This window comes from Aquarana catesbeiana, linkage group LG08 (assembly GCF_042186555.1).
Source record: "Aquarana catesbeiana isolate 2022-GZ linkage group LG08, ASM4218655v1, whole genome shotgun sequence".
Taxonomy (NCBI): domain Eukaryota; kingdom Metazoa; phylum Chordata; class Amphibia; order Anura; family Ranidae; genus Aquarana; species Aquarana catesbeiana.
This window is the reverse complement of record NC_133331.1, coordinates 257,537,926-257,560,694: the sequence shown is the minus strand read 5'-3', so window position 1 is coordinate 257,560,694 and position 22,769 is coordinate 257,537,926. Positions and strand designations below refer to the sequence as shown.

At 42.3% G+C, this 22,769-nt stretch overlaps 1 protein-coding gene across 2 annotated transcripts in view; it reads right to left on the bottom strand.

Annotated features, from left to right (window-relative positions):
- Positions 1-457: 457 nt before the first annotated feature.
- LOC141106363 (uncharacterized) overlaps positions 458-22,769 on the bottom strand; it is a 39,608-nt gene continuing 17,296 nt past the window's right edge. For both annotated transcript variants that reach the window (XM_073597082.1, XM_073597081.1), the window contains 6 exons: positions 16,969-17,148; positions 16,771-16,894; positions 12,666-12,784; positions 7,520-7,690; positions 7,310-7,433; positions 458-2,846 (listed from right to left, as the gene is read on the bottom strand). In XM_073597082.1, the coding sequence (XP_073453183.1) occupies positions 1,825-2,846; positions 7,310-7,433; positions 7,520-7,690; positions 12,666-12,784; positions 16,771-16,894; positions 16,969-17,148 (1,740 nt within the window). In that variant the 3' untranslated portion in view covers positions 458-1,824. The remainder of the gene's footprint in view (positions 2,847-7,309; positions 7,434-7,519; positions 7,691-12,665; positions 12,785-16,770; positions 16,895-16,968; positions 17,149-22,769) is intronic.

Genomic DNA, 22,769 nt, shown 5'->3' with positions numbered 1-22,769 from the left:
ACTAAGTTTGGTTTTTATTCCATAAATTGTTTTTTATGAAGTTGTGACTTTTTGGAAAGAAATTTTTTTTTTTTTTTCATGAAAATGGGAGGTGACTTGCCAAAACGCTCTCTAATTGGTAGACTTACTGAGTGCCTACAAGTAGGGCTTTGGCATAACGCACCATTTTTGTAGTTCTATTTCCATACTTCCAACAAGCTACACTTCATTGTCCTAATGCAGGGGTGTCCAACATGCGGCTATGAATGCGGCCCAATACAAAATGGTAAACCTGCCAAAATTTTTATCATCCCCCCCAAAAAATCTCCCACTTTTCACAATCACTCCTTATTCATGTCGTCAGGTGTGTTTTGTTTTTTTTTCCCCCAGCACCGATATTTATGAGCGACCATTTTCAAGAATGAAGGGCACATTTAGAACCAAATATCTGATGAGCACCATGAAAATTCACTGAGAATTGTGTTATTGATGTGTTTAATCAAAAACCGTGTCAAATATTGCACTCGTTTTGTTGTCCTTTTACTTTTTTTTATAATAAAATATTAAAAAGTACAGTCTGAAAAGGAGAAAAAGAGAAAAGGGAAAAATATACACATTGCTCCTTACAACAACCCACCATCTCCCAGAGTGATTTTTTTTTGTTCTCTCCTCTCTCTGAACACCCCCAGACTGGTGGCAGATCATGTTATGATGTTATTGATTTGAGATATACTATATATATATATATATATATATATATATATATACACACACACAATAAATAGCAAAATCAAGCAGTACGACTATATAAAAATGTAAAGCACATTAATAAAAATGTATTTAATCACCACAACAAATTAAAAATCCCTGTTTCTACATACAGTTTACAAAATGTCCCTATAGGACTGAAATGTCCTATTTAAATCCCTTTAAAGAGGAACTGCAGTCTGCTCACATAATTTGTAATAAAAACATCTTTGCCATTCTGAAGCTTTCCCTCAACCACTTTGCATATCATTTTATATATACTGTGATTCTGTACTTGTCAAATATGCTGCAGAAATCTCCCTCCACTGAGTCTGGCTGCAACCATTTTAACCGTGGGCAGCTGAAGCTGCTGCCTGTTCACTTCCTGGATTTACAGACACACACCTCCAGCTCTGCAGCTGTCATTGGCCCTCTTATGACTCATCCCCCCTCCCTTCCTGGCGAACTCTCAGGAGAGTGAGAGAGAGAGCTGTGCGTGATGTCATACGCCTAGGCTTTTTCCCAGACAAGAAACAGGAAGTGGGCTGTGGGTATTTACTGGCAGATAAAACATTTTTGCTATCCAAAGTTAAAACAAGGGCAGAAGATTTAATAGATGGAAAGATGAAAAAATGACTGAAGGTCCGCTTTAACATAATGTAAACAACCTGGCATTTAACTTAAGTGGTTGTAAAGTCAGAAGTTTTTTTAATCTTAATGCATTCTATCCAGCAATGTCCACAAGTGCCTTGGCTGCTTGGAACTCTCCTTCCTGATTGGTTGAGACACAGCAGCGGCGCCATGGGCTCCCGCTGTTGTCAAACTCAATTAGCCAATCGGGAGAGAGAGGGGGGCGGGGCCGAACCGCAGGTCGGTGTCTAAAAGAATACATGGAGCTGCAGTTCGGCTTGGGTGCCCCCATAGCAGGCTGCTTGCTGTGGGGGCACCCAACAGCAGGGAGGGACCAGGAGCTCCAGCCAGGGACCCGAGAAGAGGAGGATCCGGGCTGCTCTGTGCAAAACCACTGCACAGAGCAGGTAAGTATAAAATGTTTGTTATTTTAATAGAAAAAAAAAAAACAAGACTTTACAATCACTTTCAGCCCTTTAAAGCTTTTTGTTTTTTGCATCTCCTCTCCTTCAGATGTCTTTCTGCAGTTGCATTAGACGTAAAAAGCATCCCGCAAGCAGTACACCCGAATGGCCGAATGTCCGTGTGAGTCCTCTGATGCAATATGAGATGATATTTTCTGTTGAAACACTTCCCGCACTCAGAACAAGCAAACGGCTTTTCTCCAGTATGAACACGCTCATGTTCCACAAGACGTGCCCTGTCTACAAAAAACCTCTCGCAATACCGGCATGTTAGCCCCTCCCCCGTGTGATAGCGCTGGTGGGAAACAAGGTGGGACTTGTATGCAAAACTTTTTCCACATTCTAGACAGACAAATGGTTTTTCTCCCGTGTGAACTCGATAATGAGCTTTAAGATTCCCTTTGTGGAGGAAGTGCTTTCCACATTCGGTACAGGTGGCCTGGCTTTGTAACGTTAGATGGCTCTTCATGTGGTCCTCCAATTCATGCTTACTTTCAAAGTCTTGTCTGCATGCCGAGCATCTATAATATTGTGCCTCTAGGCAGTAGCGCTGCTGATGAACAGTTAAGGTACCCTTGGTGGCAAAGGATTTGTGGCACGCAGCGCAGCTGACGCGTTTGATTCCTGTGTGACTGATCTGGTGACTCTCAAGCTGGTGTTTTGCTATGAAGATTTTATCACACTCTGCGCAAGAATATGTTTTTCTCGCCGTATGAAGCCGACGATGGAAGTCCAGTTTTTGCTGGCTGGAAAAACAGATCCCACATTCGGAGCAGGGGAAGATTTCGTCTGTAATGCGATGTGCTGCTTTGTTGGAAACTGGAGACTTTGTATTGACCGGGACGGCCTGGACACTGTCTTCGGAGCTGGAAAGGTTTTTTCCCCCATTATTTTCCAGTTCTCTTTCATCAACGCTGCTTGCCCTGCTCTGGGTGAACTTCATAACAAAAAGGTCTTTGTTTCTATCTTCTAAATGGTGAGCAGGAAGGGGATATCCATCGGGCTCATAGGCAGGTAGACCTCCATCTAGGGAAAAGAACATGAAATTACATTAGCTCTAAAAGAACTCTATTTGGTATAGAAATCAGCAGTAAACCTCCACAATATGGAGGATAGGTACAGTTGTGCCATCTTTCTGTAAGTTGCAGAAAGCACCTGCCTTGAAGGCTACCACACAAGTCCAATCGGGTAGGAACAGGATTCCTAGCTGAGCCTTTTAGAAATGAAGGGAGGTGGGCTCCTAGGACAGAACTATATTGCTAGTAATAGAAATTGGAAATAACTTCCATTTTATATCCATTCTCGAGTTATGTTTTTTGCTCAGACACCTTAAACTGCAGTAGTACCTCTAATTTATAGAAAGAACCCCATTGTCAATTGAAGAGGCTAACCGCTTGATGCAACATGGGCAAAGCCAGGGCTGCTGATAAGGCAGTACAGCCAGCCCTCCTGTACTGGGCCCAGGCACCATCAGTTCAAAAGAGGGGCCCAGGCATACTGTCTTATTGCATCCACCGATCCTCTTCTGCCTTCCCCTGCAGCACTGCCAGCTTCTCTTACCCCCTCCGGCTGCACTGCAGGGGGATTGGTCATAGAACATGTGCCCCTTCCATCTGCTGTCCGGGCCCCCCGTTTGCCCCTTTTCCCCGCAGCACTACTGGCTTCCCTACTCTCCTCTCTTACCGGCAGCTACGATGGACACAAAGGAGAGGTTCCAGGATAGAAAGCAGCAAAAGGGGCCGGTAAATATGTCATTTACTGGCCCTTTCCTTTCCTGAATAAACACAGTGAGTGATCGGTTCCAATCACTCCTATGTCCACCTTTCACAGTTTACTATGCTTCAGTTTGTGAATGAGCAGGAAGCCTCAGAGCATTTCCTATTCATTATTCCGTGCTGCTGAGGCTGCAAAGAAAGGGACTGATAAATCAAGGTCCTCAGTCACTTTCGGCCGGGAAGGGGGGGCCCCAGCAGGTAGGCTGTATGGGGCCCCGTGATTACTAACAGCAGCCCTGGGCAAAGTACAGTTTCACTTTAAGCTATCCAATGAGGCCAATTACAATGATTTCTTAATAGCAATAGCAGACAGACTTATTTAACCGCTTGCCGACCAGCCGCCGCAGTTGTACTGCGGCAACATGGCTCAGCTGTGCGAATCACCGTCATTTTACGTTGCTTCTATATGTGGTCATTAGGGGCGCGCGCCCCCGGAGCCGCTGCGAGTGCAGTCGCGATGACCGCTGGGCTCCCGCGATCGCTCGTGACACGGCAAGAACTGGGATCTCTGTGTGTAAACACTAAGATTGCGGCTCTCTGAGGGGAGAAGAGACAGATCGTGTGTTCATACAAAGTATGAACAGCGATCTATCTCTTCCCCTAGTTAGTCCCATCCCCCCTTCAGTTAGAACACACACTAGGGAACACTTTTAACCCCTTGATCGCCCCCTAGTGTTAACCCCTTAACTGCCAGTGACATTTTTACAGTAATCAATGCATTTTTATAGCACTGATTGTTGTATAAATGCGAAGGGTCCTAAAAATGTGTCCGCCATAATTTCGCAGTCACGATAAAAAATCACAGATCGCCGCCATTACTAGTAAAAAAAAAAAATAATAATAAAAATGCTATAAATCTATCCCCTATTTTGTAGGCGCTATAACTTTTGCGCAAACCAATCAATATATGCTTATTGCGATTTTTATTACCAAAAATATGTAGAAGAATACATATCGGCCTAAACTGAGAAAAAATTAGCTTTTTTAAAAGAAAAAAAATGGGGATATTTATTATAGCAAAAAGTACAAAATATTGTGTTTTTTTCAAAATTGTCGCACTTTTTTGTTTATAGCGCAAAAAATAAAAACCGCAGAGGCGATCAAATACCACCAAAAGAAAGCTATATTTGTGGGGAAAAAAGAACGCCAATTTTGTTTGGGTACAGCGTCGCACGACAGCGCAATTGTCAGTTAAAGCGGCGCAGTGTTGAATCGCAAAAAATGCTCTGGTCATTCAGCAGCCAAATCTTCCGGAGCTGAAGTGGTTAAAGCAGTATGAAACACAAACGCAAATGCAAACATTTATTATATTGCAGCTTACCAATTTTTAAATGTGATGGCTGCACTTTCTTTTTTAGTCTTTCTTTCCTTTATTTTTACCTCCTGATCCTGCTAGTTAGTCTGTTTTTTTTAAAGAACAAGCTGTCCTGCAGATGTATTCAGTTACAGGGATGAAACAAACCATTTAACACTGACGGGGCTGCTTACATTAGTCAGCTTTTATTTACTGTATGTAAAATCTTTGTTCCAAAAGGAACAAAAAACTTGTGTAATTGCTTATAAAGTATTAGCTGGAGTTTTGCTTCAATTTGTTATTGTATTTAAATCTGCTAGAATAACTAACACTCCTTCTCCCCTGACTGACAAAGCTGTCCAAATAAGCCCCCTGTGTGGATTCCTCCAGAGTGGTGTCTCTCCAATACAGGTGTGTTACAGGCCAGATCAACAGGTGAGAACAGAGGGTTAAAGCCTACAAGAACAATACTAATGCAGCCACCACATCCAATGATTGGTAACCTGCAATATATTACATTTTTGGTTTTGGGTTTAATACAATTTTAAGTCTTGATAATCAAGCGAGAGATAATCAGATTAGTTGGAATAGTCTGTTCATTCATCAGATGACTAAAATGTAAAGAACAGTCTACCAACAACATCTGATGGTCCACTGAATATGAGAGGAGGTGTTTAGGTATCTGACAGCACAAATGAGTAACTATTCATCTCCCTTATAAAGGTTTATCAATCAAGACTAAGAATAGTTTTATTAATGCCATCAATGCTTAAAAGGGGTTGTAAAGGTTTGCATTTTTTTAATAAAAATAACAAACGTCATACTTACCTGCTCTGTGCAAGGGTTTTGCACAGAGCAGCCTCGATCCCCCTCTTCTGGGGTGCCCTGTTGGCGCTCCTGGCTACTCCTCTTTACCGGGTGCCCCTACAGAGAGCCGCTTTCCATGGGGCACCTGTGTGGGCGCGCTCCCGGGTCCCGTTGCTGCGTCCATTGACACAGACAGCAGGATTCGGCCCCGCCCCCCGCGTCACTGGATTTGATTGAGAGCAGCTGCTATCAATCTATCCAATGAGGATAGAGACAACAGCTGGAGCCGCTGGGTTCCCGCACGTCGCTGGAATGGATGGGTTCAGGTAAGAAAAAAAGGATGGGGGGGGGGGCTCTGGGGGCAGTTGTAGCAAAGAAGGTTTTTCACCTTAATGCACAGAATGTGCCGGCATATGACCAATCGGAATCACTCTGATCCGTCACAGACAGCAAAACAAATGTTACAGGGGTGATAACCCTTCGCTATGCTATCCAAAAAGCTTAAAAATTGTTTTTTTGCCTGGAGCTACACTTAAAAAATGTACCTGTTCCGACTTACAGATTCAACTTAAGAACAAACCTACAGACCCTGTCTTGTCTGTAACCCGGGGACCGCCTGTAAAGAGTTTAAAAAATGCTTTTGTTTTCTTTCGTAAATGGTTCATTTCTTAAAAAAATAATAAAAAATTAAAAAAAGGAGGATACATTTTACACATACTATCCAGAAAAGGAGTATTTGATGCTTCCTGTCTTACGCCAGAGGCCAAATGGCACAGTAAAACTATCCCCATTATTGACAGTTCCTCCTCCTGCACCACCTCCCTAGGCCTGGGGGTTATACCGGTACCAGAGATTGGGGGGGATGTAAGAGTAGAAGAGAAACAGCAATGACAGTGAACAGAAATGATAAGCTGTAACACAAACTCTTCAGATCCTGGGTTCTACTGGAATCAAGACCCACAATTTCAGATTTGAGCTGGGATGACAGCAGTTTGTGAAGTCTTGTAGTTTGGGAAGATCATAAAACGTTTTTCTATATACTCCATTGTTCTGGTGTGATGACTTTAGTTCACAAGTCAATGTAAATGTCAACAAGATAAAGGCTCCATTACTTACTAGATTGATGTAGGTGGTGGGGACCCTTTCTGTTACTGTTATGCCGCGTACACACGGTTGGAATTTTCGTCTACAAAAGTCCGACGGACCAAATCCGGCGGACAATCCGATCGTGTGTGGGCTTCCCCGGACTTTCAGCGGACTTTTCCAGCCGCAAATCTGACGGACTTTAGATTTGAAACATGCTTCAAATCTTTACATCGTAACTCCGCCGGACCCAGAAATCCGCTCGTCTGTATGCTAGTCCGACGGACAAAAACCCATGCTAGGGCAGCTATTGGCTACTGGCTATGAACTTCCTTATTTTAGTCCGGTGTACGTCATCACGTACGAATCCGTCGGACTTTTGTGTGATCGTGTGTAGGTAAGTCTGTTCGTTAGAAAGTCCGCCGAAAGTCTGTCGGACGGGCTTTCGGACTTTTGTAGCCGAAAAGTCAGACCGTGTGTACACGCCATTAGTGGCAGAAAATGCAAAAAAATCTCTTTTAAACACTTACCCAGAGATATGAAAAGCTGGGACTTCTCCATGTCGTCATCCCTGTAGAGGTCCCGATGTCCTTCTAAATACTCCCACTCTTTCATGGAGAAATGGACAGCGATATCCTGACACCGTATAGGAACCTGACTCACACACAATAATAAAGTCACCATCCAGACACATACCTTCTGTTACTGAATAATGTCCCATCATTTCTGGCACCACTTACCTCTCCTGTCAGCAGCTCCAGAATCATATTTGTGGCTTCCAGAATCTTGCTGTTTCTTTCAGGTATTGTGGGGTCAGGCAGGGAGTCAGTGATGGCGTCTTGACCTCTACTAAGATATCCCGAGCTCTGTTTGTCTGTCATTGTTCTAGATGTCTTGACAAGTATATAACTCTAAAGAGAGAAATAAGAGAGAGAAAAGACAAGAAAAAAGGTGTATGTAAAAGAGACTTAAGATAATGTTTTAGCAACAAGATATAAAAAAAAAACCTTATATGAATCACTTAAATTCTGTCATCAACTATATCACCCAGTGGGACAGCACACTTTCTCAACACTTTTCACAGAAAACTGCTTCCTCAGGAGACATAAAGAGAATGCTCAGGAGACCTTTTCAACACAGGGGAACCCCTGAAACAACTTCCCGGGACTTGGCTTTGTGCATTGGTCCAAATATTTTTGTGGAGGGGGTTTATAGTGTGGGGTTGTTTTTCAGAGATTGGGCTTGGCTCCTTGGTTCCAGTGAAGGGAACTCTTAAGGCGTCAGCATAAAAAACATTTTGGACAATTTCATGCTTCTAACTTTGTGGGAACAGTTTGGGGATGGCCCCTTCTTTTTCCAACATGACTAGCAAGGCCCATAAAGACATGGATGAGCGAGTTTGGAAGGAGGAACTTGACTGTCCTGACCTCAACCCAATAGAACACCTTTGGGATGAATTAGAGCGGAGACTGCAACCCAGGCCTTCTCCTCCAACATCACAAATGACCTGATCTGACCTCACAAAATGTGCTTCTGGAAGAAATGTCAAACATTCCCATAGACACACTCCTAAACCTTGTGGACAGCCTTCCCAGAAGAGTTGAAGCTGTTATAGCTGCAAAGGGTGGGCCAACTCAATATTGAACCCTACGGACTAAGACTGGGGTGCCATTACAGTTCATGTGCGTGTAAAGACAGGCATCCCAATACTTCTGACAATATAGTGTATCTGAGAGGCAGATATTGCCCATTGCTCAAGGAACCCCTGGCAACCTCTGGAGGAACCCTAGAGTTCCATAGAACCCCGGTTAAGAAACCCGGGTCTAGACACTATGAGTGGGTATGAGAGTGCTAATTAAAATTGCAGTGCTTGTTCTGTTCAAATACAGACTTACTGTCCAGGTCACCAGATAAAAATAAAACAAAGAAAACCTAAAATAGAAAACTAGGGCAGCCACCACATCTAAGAATTGGTAAGCTGCAACATAATAAATGTTTGCTATTGGGTTTAATACAGATTTAAAAACATTTACAACCCCTCAAAGATTGTTGAGACAAACTGACAAAGAGGGGTGATTACAATGATCAGCTTTTATCTATTTATCCAAAACCTTTATTTGCAAAAAGTAAAAAATCTGTTGCTGTTACTGCAGTGTGAGCTGGAGTTTGGCTTCAAATTGATTAGTGTATCTAAATCTGCTAGTACATCAAACACTCTCCTCCCCCCAGGCTGACAATGCCCTTTGCTCCTTCATCCAGAGTGGGGGCACTCTAATAAAGGGCGTGCGTTACTGGCCTAATCACCAGGTGAAAACAGGAAAAAAAACCTATAAAAAAACAAACAAATGCACCCATCACTTCTAATGATTGCAAGCTGCATATATAAATATTCGTTTTATAAATTAAAAACATCCGATTAAAAACTTGAACATTCAAAGGTGCAAAGTTATTATAGTTTACCTTTAAATGATAGTGCCCCTTAAAAGTAATGATATGTTCTTACTCTGAATGGTTTAAGAGTATCAGTGTACCCCAAGGTTCAGTGTTGGGACCCTTACTTTTTAATATCTTTATAAATGATATAGGGTCTGGGATTAAAAGTACCATTTCTGTCTTTACAGATGACACCAAACTATGCAGTAGAATAACGTCCTTACAGGATGTCTCCAACTTACAAGCCGACCTCAATGAACTGTTTAACCACATACAGACCGGAAGATTTTCCCCCTTAATGACCAGGCCATTTTTTGCGATACGGCACTGTGTCGCTTTAACTGACAATTGCGCGGTCGTGTGATGCTGTATGCAAACAAAATTGTATTTTTTTCCCCCACAAATAGAGCTTTCTTTTGGAGGTATCTGATCACCTCTGTGGTTTTTGCGCTATAAACAAAAAAAGAGCGTCCATTTTGAAAAAAAAAAAAATTTTTTTACTTTTTGCTATAATAAGTATCCAACAAAAAAAACCCCCACACATTTCTTCATCAGTTTAGGCCAATATGTAGTCTTCTACATATTTTTGTTAAAAAAAAAATAATAATCGCAATAAGCGTAACTTGATTGGTTTGCGCAAAAGTTATGGCGTCTACAAAATAGGGGATGGATTTATGGTATTTTTTAAAAAAAATGTTATTTACTAGTAATGGCGACAATCTGCGATTTTTAGCGGGACTGCGACATTGTGGCGGACAGATCGGTCACTTTTTTGGAACCATTGACATTTACAAAGCGATCAGAGCTAAAAATAGCCACTGATTACTGTATAAATGTCACTGTCAGGGAAGGGGTTAACACTAGGGGGCGATCAAGGGGTTAAATGTGTTCCCTGGGAGGTGTTTCTAACTGTGGGGGAATGGGATTAACTTGAGGAGAGAGATCGCTGTTCCTAATCACTAGGAACAGCAAAGCTCTCTCTCCTCCCCTGTCAGAACGGGGATCCGTTTAAATTGACAGATCCCCGTTCTGGCTCTCTTTCCCGCAATCATGGGTGGCCGGTAGACATCTTGGCCGCCGGCCACGCGCATCGGGTCCTCCCCATGAAGCGGATGCACACGTCTGCTGTGGCTCTTAAAGGAGCCGACGTACACCTACGGCGATTTGCGGGAAGTATAAAGATGGCGGCTGGTCGGCAAGTGGTTAATTGGGCAACTATGTGGCAGATGAGGTTTAATGTTGATAAATGTAAAGTTATGCACTTGGGGGCTAAGAATATGCATGAATCATACATACTAGGGGGAGTACAATGGGGGGGAATCCATAGTGGAGAAGGATCTGGGGGTTTTGGTAGATCATAAGCTCAATGATAACATGCAATGCCAAGCTGCGGTTTCCAAAGCGAGCAAAGTCCTTTCTTGTATTAAGAGAGGTATGGACTCCAGAGAGAGAGATATCTTTTTGCCCCTGTATAAATCATTAGTAAGACCTCATCTGGAATATGCAGTTCAGTTTTGGGCACCAGTTCTCAAAAAGGATATCGGGGAACTGGAGAAAGTGCAGAGAAGGGCAACCAAACTGATAAGAGGCATGGAGGAGCTCAGCTATGAGGAAAGATTAGAAGAACTGAATTTATTCTCTCTTGAGAAGAGGAGATTAAGGAGGGGGATATGATCAACATCTATAAATACATAAGTGGTCCATATAGTGAACTTGGTGTAGAGCTACTTACTTTCAGGTTATTACAGAGTCCTCCAGACTCTACTGCTGCAGGAAAAGAGATTTAAACTCCACATATGAAACGGGTAAGAGCTGTGAAAATGTGAAATAGACTACCTCAAGAGCTGGTTCTGGCCAGCTCAGTAGATTAGAGCTGGATGCTTTCCTAAATGCACAAAATATAATTACATATTAATATTTCTAAGTAATAATGCCAGGGGTGGTTGGAAATCTCTGATTGCCTCTTGGCACTAGGGGGCAATCAAGGGGTTAAATGTGTTCCCTGGGAGGTGTTTCTAATGCCCCGTACACACGGTCGGACTTTGTTCGGACATTCCGACAACAAAATCCTAGGATTTTTTCCGACGGATGTTGGCTCAAACTTGTCTTGCATACACACGGTCACACAAAGTTGTCGGAAAATCCGATCGTTCTGAACGCGGTGACGTAAAACACGTACGTCGGGACTATAAACGGGGCAGTGGCCAATAGCTTTCATCTCTTTATTTATTCTGAGCATGCGTGGCACTTTGTCCGTCGGATTTGTGTACACACGATAGGAATTTCTGACAACGGATTTTGTTGTCGGAAAATTTTATCTCCTGCTCTCCAACTTTGTGTGTCGGAAAATTTTTATTTTATTTATTTATTTCAGGTACTTATATAGCGCCGTCAATTTACGCAGCGCTTTACATATACATTATACATTCACATCAGTCCCTACCCTCAAGGGGCTTACAATCTAAGGTCCCTAACTCACATTTATACATACTAGGGACAATTTTGACAGGATCCAATTAACCTACCAGCATGTCTTTGGAGTGTGGGAGGAAACCGGAGTACCCGGAGGAAACCCACGCAGGCACAGGGAGAACATGCAAACTCCAAGCAGGTAGTGTCGTGGTTGGGATTCGAACCAGTGACCCTTCTTACTGCTAGGCGAGAGTGCTACCACTGCACCACTGTGCCGCCCATCCGATGGAAAATGTCCGATGGAGCCCACACACGGTCGGAATTTCCGACAACACGCTCCGATCGGACATTTTCCATCGGAAAATCCGACCGTGTGTACGGGGCATAACTGTGGGGGAACGGGACTGACTTGAGGGATCAGGAACAAATCTATTTTCCCTCTTGGGAAAATTGGATCATGCTTTACAGTTTTTTTTTCTTTCCTTCCTCTGGATCAACTGTGTGTATAGGATTGTGTATATCGGGGTCTCCAAACTTTTCAAACAAAGGGCCAGTTTATTGTGCTTTAGACTTTAAGAGGGCCGTATTGTGGCCAGCGGGGGGGGGGGTCAGAAAATGTCCTGGGCCCATCATGAGAATAAATATGGCCTCGGGGTTGGTGGTCAGTAGGAGATGGAGTCGTGCCCCTATTAGTAGGAGGGATAGTATCCCATCATTGGTATCAGAGAAAGAAATGGTGCCCCATTGTTGGCTGTCAGTGGGAGGAATAGTGCCCCAAGGGCTGGATAAAGGCTAGCAAAGGGCCACATCTGGCCCTCGGGCCACAGTTTGGAGACTCCTGGTGTATATGAAGGTTTTCCATTTGGTTCTTTTTCCCTATTGGTTAAACTAGATGGATTTGTTTGTGTCTTTCCTCCTTACTATGTAATTATGTAAATGCAATATCTGCAGGCCTGGGTTTTAACAATATAGATAACGGTGACCTCATATGACATTCCCAAAAACAGTGATGACATGTGACACTCCCAGAATCCCTCTCACCTCTCCAGTCAGCAGGTCAATTAACTCTTTAGTGACATTCCACACCACCTCCGCTCTGCAGTTCCCTGGCTTTCCTGTTCCACTTGTTGTCTCAGAGCTTCTTTTACTCTTGAAGCAGCCTGATATAAATAACAGAAAACAAAGAAAATGCATAAATGATCAATCTAAGCCTAAGTACCTATTAAACAGCTTTTCAGGGAGTTGTAGGATTGATTTTTAGGACTGAGCAGGTATAAGTGATTGTACAAAGTCTGATGTTTACAAGTAATACAGCATGCTTCAGCATCACGTGAAATACCGGAAAGTATGTGCCCCAGTTTTTTTCCCCCAAAAAGCGATCCGACGGTGAAAGGAGGTTTGCGGGCGTTTAGTAGGAAATGTTGCTGTCTCCTAATTTCTTTTTTGTTTTTTTTTTAATTGCCTGCCAAATTTTTATTATACACAGCTGTATCAATTTATCAGTATTATATACAACTGTATCAGTTTAATACCGGGCCAGTGCTGGCACTCCTCTCCTACATGTAAAAATAATATTTTTTTTTGCTAGAAAATTACTCAGAATCCCCAAACATTATATATGTGTTTTTTTATTTATTTATTTTTTTTTTAGCAAAGAACCAAGTAAATAAAATAGCAGTCGATGCAACTTTTTATGTCACACGGTATTTGTGCAGTATTTTGAAAAAAAAAAAAACTGTTTTATGAATTAACAAAAAACAAAACACTAAAGTTAGCCCAATTTTTTTTGTATAATGTGAAAGATGATGTTACGCTGAGTAAATAGATACTGAACATGTTACGCTTTAAAATTGCGCACACTCGTGGAATGGCACCAAACTTCGATACTTAAAAATCTCCCTAGGCCTTTACATATGTGAGCGTGACGTACTTATCTGTTCGCTTCTGCGTGCAAGCATGCGTAGACGGGGGCACTTTAAATGTTTTTGTTTTTTTACACTTTCCCTTTCTTTTTTTTTTTATCACTTTTATTTCTATTACAAGGAATGTAAACATCCCTTGTAATAGGAATAGGGCATGACAGGTCCTCATTACAGAGAGATCTGGGGTCCATAACCCCACATCTCTCCTTCAGCCTGGAAAGACCTGAGATCCAAAAAAAAAAAAAAAACACGATCTCAGCCTTTCCAGCCAAATACACGGCAGTGTTATCAACTGCCGGGGCCAGATGTAACGTCATGACTTCACGCCCGGCCTCCAGAGGTCATAGAGACTGCCGGGGACCATCTGGCCCGTGGTATTCTCTATGGTGAACTTCTGTCACCGGCAGATTCATTCTCCAGCTCGTCGATCGCATGGGCGAGCCTGTAGAAGCACTGAACAGCTGCTATGATTGTTTTTACGGTGAAGGGAATCGCCGGCGGAAAAGGATGATATCTGAATGATGCCTGCAGCTGTACCCATCATCCAGATATCCCCACTCAAACTCCAGGACGTCATATGGGAGGTGGTTAATATTAATTGCATGCAATATCAGTTGGCGTGACATCAAAATCTTGTCTCAATCAGTTGGAGAGAGACTTGGATTTTTTTCTACTAGTATTTCTTCTCCAATGACAAAATTACCATTGAACTTTTGCTTGTATCAGTGGTTGTAAAGGTTTTTTTTTTTTTTTTTTTTTTTTACCTTAATGCATTCTCTGCATTAAAGGGGTTGTAAACCCTCAAGGTTTTTCACCTTAATGCATTCTAAGCATTAGGGGTAAAACCTCCTGTGATGCAGCTGGCCCCAGAGCCCCCCCTTTTACTTACCTGAACGCGATCTTTCCACCGCCGCGGACGAGCACACTAGCTCCAGCCGGTGTCTTGGGTCCCGATTGGACAGATTGATAGCAGCCATTGGCTCCCGCGGCTGTCAATCAAATCCAATGACGCGGGAGACGGGGGCCGAGTCCTGCTGTCTGTGTCAATAGACGCAGCAGCAGGACACGGGAGCACGCCCGCACGAGTGCCCTGAGGGAGAGCGACTCTCCAACGGGGCGCTCGAGAAGGAGGAGCCAGGAGCGCGGCTGAGGAACCCCAGAAGAGGAGGATTGGAGCCACTTTGTGCAAAACCAAAGAGGAGGTAAGTATAACATGCTTGCTTTTTTTTTTAACGGACCTTTAGATATCCTTTAAGTTGAAAACCTTTCAATAGTATCTCCCCCCAGTCCCCCCCCCTTAAACATTTACCTGAATCTTCTCCTAATCCAGCGTTAGCCAGTCTGCAGCCGTTCTTCTCCCCTCTCTCACAGGTTTGGCTTGGAACAGTGTTTGCTGTTGCTGCGGTCAGTCAAATCCAATGGAGAGGGAATGTGTGTGTGAGTGTAGGGTTGTTGGGGCCAAGCTGTGCTTGTGTGTCAATAGATGCCTCCTGAAAAAAGTGATATTAAAGTCTTGTTTTTTTGTTTAAAAATAACAAACATGTTATACTTACTGTACCCACTCTGTGCAGTGGTTTTGGATCCTCCTCTTCTTGGGTCCCTCGCTGGCGCTCTTGGCCTCTCCTTCCTGCCAGGTGCCCCCACAGCAAACAGCTCCCTCTTTCTCCTCATTGGCTCACTGACTTTGATTGACAGCTGTGTCTCAGCCACTGGGGAGGGAGAGTCCCGGACAGCTGAGGCTCCTGTGCAACACCGCTGGATCGAGATGGGGCTCAGGTAAGTATTAGGGGGCTGCTGCACACAGGTGGTTTTAATTTGATGTCAGCTAGAGCAGTATTCCTTGAGAACGTGCATGTGCACGAATCGAGACGGGAGGGGCCTACGCGCTGACGTCACGCCGCTGTGTCCGCGTGCTCGGAGAGGTGGCCATTACTGTAGGTCTGACCAGTTTGTCTTTATGATGTATTGTGCTGCAGCATTTTTACGTAAAAACTTTCAATATTTTGATAATAAAATACTACACTATGTAAGCACTATCTGGGCTCTATGCAGTTTGTTGTTTCCTGTGATGGGGATTCCATGCTGTAAACAAGGGGAAGTGGGGAGGATTGTCTGCTAAAGAGACAACATTGAAGCTCCCATATGATTTATTTCTGGTGAGTGCATATTTTGGTGGAGACTCACTTCTATTGGATCTTTCCATAACACCCGATGGAGATCGCTGACTGTTCTGCTCTTGGTTTTTTAGATTTCTGGTGAGTGCATCGAAGATTAGAGTTTAAGCACTTAAAGACGCTTATTACACATAGTGGACACTTATTTATTCTGGATTGCTGTCACCACATCATTCTTTGGACACTCAGTCATTATTATATTTTGTTTTTTTGCACTTTTGTATTCATCATTTATTTGGGACATCACATTTGTATTTTGAATTAAAGAGGTTGTAAACAACGGGAAAATTAACAAAAACAAACCCTGCAAGACAAAGGCATAAGTTAGTATGCATCGCATACTAGCTCATTATGAAATACTTACCTCAGAACGATGCCCTGGATCGGCATCGACCCTCCGAGTACAGCTCGGGTATCTTCCACCGGAATTACTTCCGGGTTTGTGGCTCCTATTGCTGTGATTGGCCGGAGCTGCGATGACGTCTCTCCTGCACATGCGCGCAGGAGCTGCCGGTAACGGCATGACTCCTGAAGAAACGGCACCAGCGGCCCGTTTCTTCAGTGCGTATGAGACAATGACGTAGGCAGAAGCGCATATACTGAATATCTCCTAAACTGTGCAAGTTTAGGAGATATTCAAGGTACCTACAGGTAAGCCTTGTTGTAGGCTTTCCTGTAGGTAAAAGTGGTGTAACAGGGTTACATCCCCCTGTCAGAACACAATAGCACAGCAGGGGAGATTGCTGTACTAACATCAAATTGTTAGTACGCGACTCCGACCTGAGCCGTCAGGTTTTTTTTTTGTTCAACCCGCTGGGTTAAATGAAAAAAAAAATAAAAAATAGTGGTGTGTACTAGGCCTTAAACCTTCCATGTACTGACGATTATTGAAAACACAGTAGTAAAGGAAGGTGCTAAAAATGAAGGTAAAAGTAAACAGACTACTATATTCCCTAATAGCCATTACAAGCTGTTAAATGAGATTACAATATTGAACTCATAACTTAATCATATCCATTAAAACACAATTATGATTTCTCTTTAACATACCAATTGATCCAAACAGCTGCTGATTCTCCACAAGGACATCCCTGAACAGATCCTTGTGTTCTTCTATATACTCCCACTCCTCCATGGAGAAATAGATTGTGACATCTTGATACCTTATAGGAACCTGACACACAAAGATACCATCACCACACGGACACATTCCTTCTGTTACTATATAATGTTCCCAGCACCACTTACCTCTCCTGTCAGAAGCTCAATGATCTTGTTGGTGGCTTCTAGAATCTTGTTGTTCTCTGGTATCAGGGAGGGAGGTGGACGCTCCATGATGGAACTCTGAGTTCTACTCACTGTTTCTGAACTTCGGGAACGACTGCAGTGGTTGTTAAGAGTGCCAAACTTTTTCAATATGACATAATGCTGGATATAGAAAACACAAAAACAACGTATCTATATATTTATATTTTTAAAATAATGGTCACGATTTATAAAAAAATAAATAAAAAATAAATAATAATATGCGTCTACCATGTTACCTAGCAGTTTCACTCTGGGCATACTTTTCTAAGTCTACACATAGTTCTCTTTATACTGCATCTCTCAGGGTCTCGGCTCAACTTCCAGTGGAGAAATCTTTCCACCATCCTAAAAAAAAAAGAGTTTTCTTTCTCTAATTACTGATAACTTTCTGCAATATTTATTTTGGCTATTGCAAAGCAATATTTAAAGAATAGGCTCAGCTTTAGTAACATGTTACACCCATATTTAGGATATGGTTTGTTAGAGAACCTTAGTGAACAAACAGCATCATGAAGGCCAAGGAATACACCAGACAGGTCAAGGATAAAGTTGTGGAGAAGTTTAAAGCAGGGTTAGGTTATAAAAAAATATCCCAAGCTTTGAGCATCTCATGGAACACTGTTCAATCTATCATCCGAAAATGGAAAGAGTATGGCACAACTGCAAACCTACCGAGACATGGCCGTCCACCTAAACTGACAGGCCGGGCAAGGAGAACATTATTCAGAGAAGCAGCCAAGAGGCCCATGGTAACTCTGGAGGAGCTGCAGAGATCCACAGCTCAGGTGGGAGAATCTGTCCACAGGACAACTATTAGTTGCGCACTCCACAAATCTGCCCTTTATAGGAGAGTGGCAAGAAGAAAGTCATTGTTGAAAGAAAGCCATAAGAAGTCCCGTTTGCAGTTTTCGAGAAGCCATGTGGGGGACACAACAAACATGTGGAAGAAGGTGCTCTGGTCAGATGAGACCAAAATTGATCTAAAAGAAAAACGTTATGTGTGTCAGAAAGCTAACACTTTTTTTTTTTTTTTTTAGCAGGGACAGAGAAGCTGGTCAGAGCTGATGGGAAGATGGATGAAACCAAATACAGGGCAATCTTAGAAGAAAACCTGTTAAGAGTCTGCAAAAGACTTGAGACTGGGGCGGAGGTTCACCTTCCAGCAGGACAACGACCCTAAACATACATAGTAGGTGAGGTTGAAAAAAAGGCACAAGCCCATCAAGTCCAACCTATGTGTGTGATTATTATGTACATATGCTCATGTGCGCTCTGTCAGCTCAATAGAGCGAGTGGGCAATTAGACAGCTCCTTATAGCAGGGAGTCCATGTATGAAAGTTCAAATGCAGCACAAGGTGTGTTGGTGGTCACGGATAGGCTGACTGTGGATGGCTGCTGGCTCATAACAAGCTAGAAGGGGCTTTGTAGACAGTAAAACACAAAGCAGAGCAGCTCCATCTAAGTGCAGCAAAGTTAAAACATTTTAATACAGGACAGACAATTTGGAATTCACAAGATCGTTGAGATCACAGCGCATGTAGGAAGGTATAAATAATTCATCCACTCCTGGGGGAAGGCGTTGGGCTCGCAGGTGGAGAGACAGCTGATGATCCCGGCTGCTCTGATGGCTCCCAGCGTTTCCTGGTTCTCAGAATGGGCTCAGGGGCGGCTGGACACGTCACTTCCGGATTGAGAGGGAGTGGAGAGGAGCGCGCGTTCTGAGCATGCGTGCTCCTTCATCAGGCAATAGTAGTGGCCATGTTGGAAGTGATTTTTATAGTCTATTTTGCCAGGAGATGTTGATGCGGTGCCATGGCAACCGCTTGCAAACAGACCTCTAATTACAAAGTGGGCGCTGGTGTGACAGGTTGGATTGGACAGGTAAAGCTCATATAAACGGAAATGAGCATTAAAATGAAACAAGAATTTTTCTATACATCGCAATTGAAATATTATACAAACAAAACGTGGAGAGAGAGAGGTGGGGTGGTAAAAAACGTATTATACAACATGAAAGAATTAAAAAAAAAAAAATATATATATATATATATATTATATATATATATATATATATATATATATATATATATATATATATATATATATATATATTCATAAAATAATCAAGCAATCCAAAAGCAACTAAGGTGGGAGGTGGAGGAACTGAAGTTGAGAATGAGTGGAAGAATGAAGACAAATGAGAATGAGAGAAGTAGGACTGAAAAAAATTCTAAATAAAATAAAATTTATAAATAATAAAAAATAAAAATATAAAAAAGGGTGAAAAATAAAAATAAATAAAAAAAAAAGTGTTGAAAAAGTAATAATAAAAATAAATGAGAAAACGAGAAAGGAAAAAAAGGTATAGATAGATATAAGAATGAAAAAAAAGATGATAAATAAAAATGAGACTGGAAAAGAGATGAATGCAACTGTATAATGGGAAGGGGGAGGTACATGAGGGAGAAAGGGAGGAGAAGAAATTGTGTTTGTTAAACTTTTTCTTATTAAAAAATGAAGAATGAAAAATGAAAAAAAAAAAGAGAAAAAATGTGTTGAAAAGGTAATAATAAAAATAAATGAGAAAGGAAAAAAAAAGGTATAGTTGGATATAAGAATGAAACAAAGATGATAAATAAAAACGAGACTGGAAAAGAGATGAATGCAACTGTATAATGGGAAGGGGGAGGTACATGAGGGAGAAGAAATTGTGTTTATTAAACTATTAATTGAGACAAATAGAAATTAATTTAAATGAAAAAGGTGGGGGGGGGGGTTAGGGGCTGGAGGAACGATGAGAGAATGAAGGAGGTGATGGGGAAATGGTAAGAGGGTGCCAAGAGACATACTTGGGATGAAGGGAGAGAGTATTTAGGAGGGGGGGAGCTGATAAGAGAAGTAATTACTATTGATGTATATCTAGCAGGGGAAAAGGACCATAAGGGTTGATTATTAATGATAAATGATAACATATGTTAGCCAAAACACAAATGGAGATTTCAGAATGAGAACAGAATATGTTTATATCTAAATATTACTTATCTTTCTAAGGGGAAAGATGGAATGGTTATTGGATAGTAATTTAGAGTAAAGGGTTCATTTCCAGCTCCTCGTTCAACCCACCTGGCGTGAGGGCATCTAGTCTTTAAATCCAATATGATTCCCGTGCGCACAGGCATTGGTAGCGTTCGGCTGCTTGTGTTGGGTATAGTTAAGATTACCCAGACTTTCAGATCATGGGTGGAATGTTCATGATGAATAAGGAAATGTTTGGGGACACTGTGTGGATCTGACCCTGCGTCCACCAGGCGCCTGTGTTCCCCAAATCTTTTATGCAGTGTACGGATCGTGTGGCCTACATATAATAGGCCGCACGGACATGACAGACCGTATATCACAAACTCGGATAAACATGTGTAGAAATCAGATAAGGGATATGATTTTCCTTTAGGGTGGAATTCTTTTTGTCTGGCGACGTGTGAGTCAGACATAGGGGGTACAGCATTGGTACATGCCTCGGATATTAAAAAACTTCAGAGGAGCACTGATGGTGAGTGGATTTGATTTCATTTTACTGGGTGCAATTCTGGTTTTAAGGTTCCTGGCACGTCTGTATGAGATGAGCGGTCGGGCTGTGATAGATTTGAGGTGTGGGTCCTCTTGTAGGATGGACCAATGTTTTTGGAAGATTCGTTCCATATTTTTGAATTTGGTGTGGAAATTAGTTGTGAATCTCAACGGTTGCGTGGGAGGGTTGGTGTTATTATGTTTGTCTGTTTTGTTGTGTTTGTAAAACATGAAGGCTTCATCTATGAGGGTGGGTGGGTAACCTTTCTCTAAGAATTTTTGTTTGAGAAGTTGGCTATGTGTGGCATAATCTTCATCTCTGACACAATTATGCTTGAGACAGCAGTATTGGCTTTTGGGAATATTTTTGATTCAGAGTGGGTGGTGACAGCTTTTGTAGTGTAGGTATGAGTTTCCTGCAGTGGGTTTTGTGTAGTTTTGTGATTGTATGGTTCCATTGTCATGACTAAGTGTTAGGTCAAGAAAGCCTAGGGAGTTCTCATCACAGACTAAGGTGAACGAAAGACCCATGTCGTTGGCATTACAGTGAGCTACGAATTGTTGGACTAAGGATTTCAGACCATCCCAGATGATGATGACATCATCAATATAGCGGACATAAAAAAATCAGGTGAGAAGTGAAAGGGTTATTATTCCAGATGTATTGGTTCTCCCACAGGCCCATGGTGAGATTGGCATAGCTTGGGACAAAATTTGTCCTCATTGCTGTGCCATGGGTCTGTAGGTAGAAGTCGCCATTAAATTCAAAATTATTGTGTATCAGACAGAATTTTGTGACTTCCAGTATGAATTGGGCTTGGCTGGTGTTCTCTCATTCTCATTTGTCTTCATTCTTCCACTCATTCTCAACTTCAGTTCAACCACCTCCCACCTTAGTTGCTTTTAGACTGCTTAATTTTTTTATTTTATGTATGTGTATATATATATATATATATATATTTTGATTCTTTCTCTCTTGTTGTAATAATAAGTCCCCCCCCCCTCCACCTTTGTTTGTATAATATTATTTCAATTGCGATGTATACAACATTTGTTTCATTTTAACGCTCATTTCTGTTTATATGAGCTATACCTGCCCAATCCAGCGCTCACTTTGTAATTAGAGGTCTGTTTGCAAGAGATTGCTATGGCACTGCATCAACATCTCCTGGCAAAATAGACTATAAAAAACACTTCCAACATGGCCACTACTATTGCCTGATGAAGGAGCATGCATGCTCCGTACGCGCGCTCCTCCCCACTCCCTCTCCATCCGGAAGTGACGTGTCCAGCTGCCCCTGAGCCCATTCTGAGAACCAGGAAACGCTGGGAGTCACCAGCGCAGCCGGGATCATCAGCTGTCTCTCCACCTGCGAGCCCAACGCCTTCCCCCAGGAGTGGATGAATCATTTACACCTTCCTACATGCGCTGTGATCTCTACGATCTTGTGAGTTCCAAATTGTCTGTCCTGTATTAAAATGTTTTAACATTGCTGCACTTAGATGGCCCTGCTCTCCTTTGTGTTTTATGTGTGTGATTATATGTCAGTATTACATTGTATATCCCTGTATGTTGTGGTAATTTGGGTGCTTATCTAATCGTTTTTTGAAACTATCGATACTCCCTGCGGAAACCACTGCCTGTGGAAGGGAATTCCACATCCTTGCCGCTCTTACAGTAAAGAACCCTCTACGCAGTTTAAGGTTAAACCTCTTTTCTTTTAATTTTTTTTAATGAGTGGCCTGTGTCTTATTAAATAAACTCCCTTTCGCTGAAAAGTTTTATCCCTATTGTGGGGTCACCAGTATGGTATTTGTAAATTGAAATCACAATCCCTCTCAAGCTTCTCTTCTCCAGAGAGAATACGTTAAGTGATCGTAACCTTTTCTTCATAACTAATGTCCTCCAGACCCTTTATTAGTTTTGTTGCCCTTCTTTGTATTTGCTCCATTTCCAGCACATCCTTCCTGAGGACTGGTGCCTAGAACTAGACAGCATACTCCAGGTGTGGCCAGACCAGAGTCTTGTAGAGTGGGAGAAGTATCACTTTATCTCTGTGTTAATCCCATTTTTATTGCATGCCAATATTCTGATTGATTTGTTTGCAGCGGCTTGGCATTGCTGATCATCTACTAGGACTCCCAGGTCCTTTTCCATCCTTGATTCCCCCAG